We start from the raw sequence: 9,223 nt of genomic DNA on the forward strand, positions 1-9,223 counted from the left end.
TGGCCGTTTGAATGTTAACAATGATTGATTAGCGTGTATAATTAATCACAAGCAAAGTGCATTTCGAATTTTTAGGTCCTGTTTGCTTGAAGTGGTATATTGGCGCCAGCATGCAGCGGCCACCAAAAAAACCCCGCGATCTGGTGAACGCCGCAGCCTCAAAACATGGCGCACGAGCAGCATGAACTTTTCTCAAAGCGGAACTTGCGTCCAAGCGGAACGCTTCTTTGTGACCATGTGACTGTGTGTGTATTGGAGTGAATACTAATCAATGAGTGTGTACAAACGCAACATCATGTGCATAAACCGCAGTGTGGAAGAGTTCAAAGACTGTGGAAACTGTTGTGATAAATGCATTAATGTGAACTAAGTACGGTGACTGTGCGTCAAGAGAAACCGCTGAAGGCAGCCATTAACGCTAACGCTTCATACCATGAAAGGCGGAGCTTTAGTGTCTAATTTTTAACCTGTAATCTTAGAAGGATAGATGGCGTATATAGAAGTAAGGCATCCGCCTCGCTCATAACAGGATCCGCTGTTCGAATCCGGCGGATTCGAAAAACGTCATACTTTGTACTGAAGGAAATTGAGAAACGATTAGGCGCTACTTCACGAAGGTATTCTTTACTATTCACAGCCCTGAAAAGCGACTGCGCACGCTTAGACGAGGTTTAAGGGGAAGGACAAAGTGTGTTTCTCTTTCACCGGATCAAGTTTATTCGTTCTACTTTTTATAAATATCGCGGAAGGACTAGAAGGATAAGTGGAATATATGTTCAGGCACTACAACAACAGAAACTTCGAAACTTGTGCAACGGTGGCGTAATTCGCGGGCCCTTTAAAGTTTTTCAAGTCGTCTTTATAATTTCAATTGTGATCCGGATCCATTGCCGCTACGACGCACTCGCTCGTTTTCCAGTGCAATAAGTGATACCGCCGGCAGAGGCGCTACACATGCCCATACATTGCAATAGCCTGTGCAGCTCCACTGCTTTCTCTTAGACCTGCTGCGTGCTAGGCCATCTACCTCAAATATCACCAACACAACCTGGTCCCTTCTGCTCGGATGAATGCCAGAAGCCAGACGAGTGCCGAAAGTGCACCACTGACCACTTGAAAGACGAGCACTAAGCCGACGTCACGCATCCGCTGGAGCGGCGAACAAAAGATCACCTGCTCCGTCTAAAGACGTACGTTAAAGCGAGTGCCAGCCCCGTTATTTTCTGTGTGCTCAAAATTACTTCAGGAAAGGAAACTCCTATTCACTGAATGAAACATATACACTGAACGCCCACTGTCGTGGAGCTTTGGTGTTCATATTTCGTGTGACAAGCATAAAACAACAACGTTGCGCGGGTGCCTATGTTTCTGCTCCTGATGTTCAGTGTGTTCTATAAAGCATAACGGAAAACAGTTCTCTTTTTCATATGGCACCCTTAAACCCGAATTTATAAAAACAATACGTTCTCGCGCAGGATTAAAAAGTAATGTATTTGTCAAGTGGTACCAAAATCAATGTTCTCCTTTGTGACGGCGCGTGCTGAAGAACAGGAAGCAGGGGAGAAAAAAAGAAGCTCGCGGGATACGTTTGCCTCGGCTCTGCTGCTCGAGCTGCGCGTGGCATCGAATGAGCGCCATCTTTTCGAACCCTCGGTCTGAAGGCAAAGCCACGCCACCACCGAGACGCTTGCGACCGACTTGCCGCTGGCTGGACACTGCGACAAGTCCTGCGGAAAGGTCGCGGAGATGGAGCTGGCTGCTGGGACGAGAGCTGCGCGCCCCGCGGGAGACGTGCAGCGCGGTCATCTGGGCGGCCCCGGTTCGTCAAGCTTGCCTAGCGCTTCGCTGCCTCGGTACAGAGTCCGAACCCACAGGACAAGAGGCGGCGGCACAGTGGTCGAAGCCAAGGGTCGCCTCACCCTCAAGGAGCGTCCGCACGAAATTCCACCCTCCAGGCAGAGCCGTCAGCCTTCCCATGAGCGACATGCATGGTAACTTTGCTGCGGGGCCTTCTTTTCTCAGTGGCTTTTCTGCTCCGGATGGATTGCTTTGCTTATTTTGTGCAGCGCGTGGCATTTAATATACTCTGCCGAGGTGAATGGAGGGAGCATTTAGTTCACGCGCAGCGGTAGGTGAAAAGCAGCCTAATGCCCATGCATCATGAGCAGAGTTTGCAAGGCCTCAATAATCGTATTATTGCTGCTCTTTTCTCAGAGCAAAATTTATCGGTGCCTGCAAGCTCTTGACGGACTTAGGGACAAGTTTAGCGCATGTGTTGAATGCAGGGGAAAAGTAAGGGGCTGTCCGTGCGGTCTGACGACGCTGCGGCTAGAGTGGCTTCAGGTTGTGGCCTCTTCACAACCACAAGTAGAAAATTACGTTCACCTGCGACACGCACCATCGCGTTCAATGTGCCCTGCAACGCGCCGGTGGCGACATATGCGCCGTGTGTGCTTTGTCTTTTGAATGCGACACGATAGATGCTGCGAAACACTCAATTGCCCTTTCGAATAGCATTATATGAAAAACTGTGCGCTGGACGCACGGACTCGCACACTGCTCTTTGTGAAGGAGCATGCTACCATCATTGAGTCGTGCTGAGTGCATCTGAAAAAAAAAGAAAAAGAAATGCTTGCCTATTTGTTTATAGTGCAGCGCTGACGCTGTACTCAAGAGGACAAAAATATAGTCCTACCTCTTTTTGCAATAGTCATAGTGCTGCGGCATGTTAGAATGGTAAACGAGAACAGTGATGCCTGTGGGGGGTAATCGTAATATAGCTGGTAGTGTGTATTTACATGTAAGTAAATCTTTCTACGTGAGAATGATGTGCAAAAATTTTTATGAATTATTTGAAATAGAACAGTTGAGCTATGATTAGTCAGCGCTACAGTACTCCTCCGTGTGCTCTCACAGTTTAGGATTTATTCGTTAAATTTGTACTTCTTTGCCAGGTTAATCGCGGAATTCATGCTTTTTTGTTATTTCATGCTTTCAACTAAAATCTTGGGGCGAAAGCTCAGCTTCTATAACGTGGTTGAAATTGTGCTGTTCTCTCTGTGAGTGCGCAACGTTTCGTCTTTATCCTTCACTTGCTCACATTACACCTCATCCGAGGGCATCGCTTTGCGATTCTAGAATATGGCATGTGCATCTATTTTTGTGGCATTGCGTAGCCTCTAACTGACTATTTACGATTTTTTCTTGGGACCTTTTTTTGAGCCATTCTCCCGTCGTCTCTTGATGTCTCAGGCAGAGTCAACTACTGCACCTTGGTCGGTTGTATCTTGTAATCCAAGCGATCGCCATCGCCTGGACGGCCCAACTCCTGAAGTCTGGAGGGCGTCCGACCGCTCCAAGGCTTTCGGTCGCGGTGCTGTTGCTGCTGCCCTTCCCATCCGCTTCCGTAAGCTCTGTGCTCAGTGTTGTGTTTTTCGTTACGTCGTTTCGCGCACAGTCGTGGGTAAAAATCTTCACGATGTGCAAGCTGTCTATCAGTTGCTAAGCAGCTACGCTGTATGTGGGGAGAGGCCTGGTTTCACGAAAATGAAGCGACTGGTACTTCCTCTTCCACAAGCAGTGCTTGCAAGCCTCCCAAAAAAATCACAGCTCTCGGGTTCGGTAATCGTGTATTTGAGGGATTCGGCGGCGTCAAAAAGGGCTGAGACCTACTTGTGAGCTTCCTGCATGGCGTTCGTTATCTGTAACGTCGGATCAAGGAATTTAAAAAAGATGAGACGAAGTTAATACTTTTTACTTGAAAAGATGAGTGTAAGACATTAAATTTATTGTTATGAATAAAGAGTTAATACTTTTTACTTGAAAATGTGCGTGTAAGACATTAAAGTTAATGGTATGAATAAAGAAATTTCACCTAGTAAGCAGTCCTTTGGCAGCTTCCCACTCGTCGGAACAGTGGATGCATACATTCATTTCTTCAGCCTAGCGGTCAGACATACGCTGTGGAAATTAGAAACGCTAGTGGCGCAAAATGCAAAGGGCGCAATTTTTGAATATTTTCATATCCCGTTTGTTTTCCCCGTAGAAGAATAGCTCTCATGGACGCCTTTTATTCGGCGCGATCACTTGACTTTAATTTGAAAAGCGTGTTCCCGTATTATTATCATCAAAGAAATGGGCCATCTAAACATAACATTCTATGCTATATTTGTCGAGAAGTCTACAATAAACCCCGGTATGTCATTGGTGTGTGGTTGTTTAGAATAAAACTCAAGTTACTTGTTTTAGAACGTATTCCATGTGATACAAATGTAAGCAGGGGTGGCGGTTAAGTGACAGGCAGTCAGGTGGGGAGATTTGCTCTGATAAATTGAACCCAGGTGACTTTAGAGTAGGTATGATTACTGACATATGGGAAAGGCGTTAGTCGTGCAGTGAATATTGCAAGGGGGGTTACGATGACAACGCTGGGAATGAATTGTGCTCCCTTGCCGCTGGAGCTCCAGGATGTCAAGAACGTGCATCGTCTTTGCTGCAAATGAAGTTTCGTCAACACTGCAATTGCGTATCTAAATTCTCATTTCAATACTGCCTCCCCTTTATGAAGCCTATGCCACTGAGCTGTTGGCTAAGTCTTCTAGCTGTTAACGGGGCAGAAGAAACGTTGGTGTGCAAGCTTGATATTATTGATAAGCCTTATTAGCTGTGAAGGGTGTGGAATAGCATCTTGCTTACACTGTAATTCTCTTTTTTTCAACTGGTAAGATGTCGCAAATCTGGCCGCAGGGAAAGTGAAAAATATCTAAGAGCTGACATTCCTGTGTAGGCCAAAAACGCAAGGAAGTGTAAAGTAATCCGGAACCCTTCAGTGTACTGGGGTCTTACAGTATTTAGTGTTGTTTTGGTACATGAAAAAAAATATATGGTTCACGGTTCACAGGCGTATAACGTCCCTAAGCGACTCAGACTATGAGAGACGCCGTAATGAAGGGTCCAGAAATTTCGACCACCTTGGGTTCTTTAACGTGCACTGAAAAGATATATAGACCTATATATAGCAGTATTCTTTAAACGAAATAAAATCAAAGAATAGAGAAGCGGTGAGGATCGGATTACGACAAATCTATTCAGATTTAGTTGTAAGAACAAAAGGCGTTTTTGTTAGTAATTCTTACTTTCGCAAACATCATATTTATGGTCACTTAAGGGTATTTGTGTGTATATTTCATACCACTGAATTACAGGGTAACGAACCCCCTACTACCAAATGCCAACACTGCATACGCAGATGGCTCCAACAGGCCTGGCTGTGGGTATACGGCCGGGCTATTATTTCAGCGCAAACTGCTCTGTCAAACACAGAATGGCCTATATTTCGCGAAGGCCTGGTCCTTGGTGGGCTTGACACAAGAGTTGAATTCAATATTCTAAACTTCCTTTATAAATATAATGCATCGCATTCTAGGTTAACCCTATACAAATGGATTGAGCAACTTTTTTCATTGGCGATTCTCTCTTGGTTCTCCTTGAGAATGTAGAAAGCATGGAATAGTAGAACCGGTTCAGGTCAGCGCTGTTCCTTAACTAAAAACATTTCGTGAGCATGGGGGTGCTGTTCTGGGTTACGACTGTTGCTGCACTTACTGAGAAGCGGGAGCTTCTCCGTTCGAACTACCGCTCACTGCCATGGCCTTTTTCTATGACAGTTCATGATATGTCATCTGACCGCCGGTGCGCTCATCGACCACTGCACGGCCCACGGTCGTATAAGGCCCAAGGCAAGCGCACTGCGCTCCACGCATCCCCACGCGCGGCATGATGGCTTCGGCGGCCCCCGCCACCGCGACCAGGTGGTGTACGCTTCAGCCTGCAGAACGTTCACGCCCGGCGTGCCGGTGGTGGGGAGAAGTGATACTCGTGGGAGCTGCTGCGACTTCTGGCGTGCACTAGCGTGAGTGATATTCCTCTGGTGCCTGCATTCTGTCCTCCCAAGTTTCAACGTAAAGTTAAAGGAAACATGACGTCCTGACGACGCTTGGGACGCCGCAGGCCGGATACGGCGATAGGGCGGCAGTGTTGCACGCACTTGTCTATAGAGCACTCGAACGTAGCTCTCAAGAGTACTGTCGGAGTCGTTTAAAAGTGCCGGAATCGGAAAGAATAGGTGGCCGTGCTTGCACGTTTAATACTGTGAACCCACTGCAATATACGTCGGTGCCCGACATCGCAGCTGTGCTCCATCTCTGAATATCCTCTCTTTCGGCGGGGCCAGCCGTCGTTAGCTGAACCGGCTTCAGCCATGTCTTCGAGGAGTGTTCGGAACCTTTCCACTATCGCGCTATGCCACATAATGGTGTGGTTGCCGAGCAGTCAAGCACTCCTCTTCCCAGGAGATGCACCGACGTCGCATTCGAGATTCTGAAGATGATCGCCGGCTCTCTACACCACGACTCCACGCAGTAATTGCAACACTGACACCGCCCATCACTTAGACACAGTTGATGATTAGAAATACCGGCAAGACGGTGTCTCCGCAGCTTGGTAGCGATGGTCGAGTTTTCAAAACATACGGTGCGAGCATAGAAGGTTACTAGCTCCGCGCATGCGTGGTGTCGGTAATGACGCACAGAAGGTTTTTGCTCTGTTGTGTGAAAGCGCTTCTCCTCTTTCAGTGCTCTTCGAAAGTTCGCTCTGGCGATGTCGCTCCCAGTTTAGATTGCGTCAGCAACAGACTTGGTGACGTGATTCCCGGTATACCCTTTGGAACTGCGCTATCAGGCATATGCTCAAAGGTTGCCAATTAAAACACGTGTCCAGAAGTGTAGGCCAATATTCTTCAACGTGGTTTAGCATCGCGACGTAATTCTGGAGGCTCGGATTTGCTATGAGACTAACGACGCGCATTTATAGGAAAGTACGCCATAGTGCTATCGTCAGGAAAGTATCTCGAGCTCAGTAAATGGCGACTGCTGTCAAGGACGCACATATAAGCAATGCGCTTGAACTTTCTAGGCGGGTGTCGAGACATCTGTGTTGCCTGCAGCAAAAGTGGTGGATGCCACGCGGGGTTGCATCGCTCGCTGCACTTGAGAAGGATCGCCACGGAGAGACCCGAGTAAATTGACAAGCCTCGATATAGAAACAGGCACCAAGTCTTGTATCACCCGACAGTACCTTGAGTTTTCGAGTCCACAGCGCATCGGTAGCCATGCTTACTAGTCTATACGCTTGCGATGAACGATTGACAGATTGGCTGTTCAGTTTCATAATTCTTGAAATTTCAAACGCGGTAACGAAGCCATTTCTGGCAGGCGTATGGGAATTACCCATAAATAAAATTCTACTTAGAGAGTCAATTTTCTTAAAATGAGCTAGAGCTAAATTGTAAGCTGTTCGCGCACTAGAATTTGAAACTTTGACGTCTACGTAATGTGCCATATGCTTCCCAACCTCAGAGACAACAGGCTAGCACAAGGCCCGGAACGACGGAAAGAATCCTTAGGAGAGGCCCTCGGTATCCCGAGCTGCATGATAAAATAAAGTGGCGGAAGTCAGGTGTTTCTTCAATGACTGCTGGGAGTCTTTGTTCGATGGCGCAGTCAATGGAAACGTTGGGCGCAGCAGCGTCATCTCGTCCGCTGCGCATTAGCCACTGCACTGAGACGGCGGTTAACTAGAGTAGAGCGGGGGGGGGGGGGAGAGAAAAGGGGGTGAAGGCCTCAAGTCCTGCTTCAAAAAATGTAACGTAGTTGCCTTTCCTAAATTCTTTCATCAATGAGACCCAGTGATTCGGCTTCGGGATCGGAGCAACACCGGCTCCCTCATCTCAATGTCGTGTCGCCCACTCTTCCTTTAGCAGCCTAGTCGGGGGCAGAGGCAAAGGTGGAAAGTACTCTTTCCCCTCGCACACAGTGATAGATTGAGACGGATGATGCAGATGGCCGTGCGATGCGGTCGCTTTAATTCCGCTTTGCACTTCATACGAAAATGCGCCTCTGTTGCTTGACATATGTGTATTCACACACCGCTCCGCGCTCCCAATCACAGGTGCACGGATCACATGTTAAAGATGAGTTTTTCCTCTCTTCCGACACGTTTCATAGCATAAAACGAAGTGAGATGTCGGAGATGCATGGAGCTGCCAAGTCTGCGAGTAAACGTTAAACGCGTCAGTATCTGCTCCGTGGTTGATGCGTAACTGTCGGAAGAGTGAACAGCACACAGAAATCAATTATGGAGCACATCTTTGCGCCGGTTCAGATTTGTCAGAGGCGCAGAAACGACGCGACGTAACTGCTGCGCGAAGGGCACAAGGACGGCGAAGAGCACAACCAGCACAAAGGCAGAGCTTCAACTTTGTGTGTTGTTTCTTCACCTTCGCGGTCACTTTCGCGCAGAAGTTACTTGAGGCCAATTATTGAACCACATAACCGATAAGTTTCATTGACGAGAAGCGACTGGGAAGCAGTGACAAGCAAGTGCTGCATGTTTTGTGCGTTTTAGCTTCAAGGTCTGCATAGCGGCACCCAGGTGCGCGTAGCGTAGCTTGTAGCGATCTCTCTCAGCTGGTGACCAGTTTTACGGGTATTCGCAGTGTTCTTTGAGGCGTAGCTACGAATATCGAGCCGGAAATTTTTAGGTACCTTCAGTATAAACTGCAACTCTACGACAGGACATGGGTGAAACTGAATTGAGTTGTTTGGAAAAATATTACTGTACTCATTTATCCTAAGTCGAGTAAAATAAGTTTTTGAAGAAGCCTTGGGCAATATTCTTCCGTTTGTGCAGGGCGCTGGAGGGTGATCGCCTGGCCGCCACTGGCTGCTTCCCACGGTCCCTTCGCTGGTGATGATTGTGTCGGCAACCAATTTAATTTTTACGTTGAGAAATTTGCGGTCCTTATAATAAATACGACTGAACTCTGGCACCTGTTATAAATAATGTTTACCTTTCGCTGACGATATTTGAAAGGTCTTTCCCGACAGAACCACCTATTTTCTTCTCTTTCATCTGAGTTTTCCAAAAGCTAATATGCCACCGAGTTTCTTGTTGGTACTGGATGTATGGATTTCTTTTTTAATTCTTAACTGGCATCCATGAGAAGAATAAGAAAGAAAGTGCTCAGATAGGGAGTAAGATTAGTCCCTTCGTCTAGAAACTGACTTAGAGAACTATTGTTCCTTTCGGGGTTAACCGTTTCTTTCTAGCAACAGATCGTCCGGAGAAGCAGCCGTTTATACCTGGTGGTTCAGAGAAGGCCTCC

At 47.3% G+C, this 9,223-nt stretch overlaps 1 protein-coding gene across 1 annotated transcript; it reads left to right on the forward strand.

Moving 5' to 3' along the window:
- Positions 1-1,662: 1,662 nt before the first annotated feature.
- LOC144102075 (uncharacterized) lies at positions 1,663-8,835 on the forward strand. Its single transcript, XM_077635357.1, has 3 exons — positions 1,663-1,991; positions 3,253-3,406; positions 8,749-8,835. The coding sequence occupies exons 1-3, from the start codon at positions 1,747-1,749 to the stop codon at positions 8,761-8,763; spliced, it is 414 nt and encodes a 137-aa protein (XP_077491483.1). The 5' UTR covers positions 1,663-1,746; the 3' UTR covers positions 8,764-8,835.
- Positions 8,836-9,223: the final 388 nt, after the last annotated feature.

This window comes from Amblyomma americanum, chromosome 1 (assembly GCF_052857255.1).
Source record: "Amblyomma americanum isolate KBUSLIRL-KWMA chromosome 1, ASM5285725v1, whole genome shotgun sequence".
Lineage (NCBI taxonomy): Eukaryota > Metazoa > Arthropoda > Arachnida > Ixodida > Ixodidae > Amblyomma > Amblyomma americanum.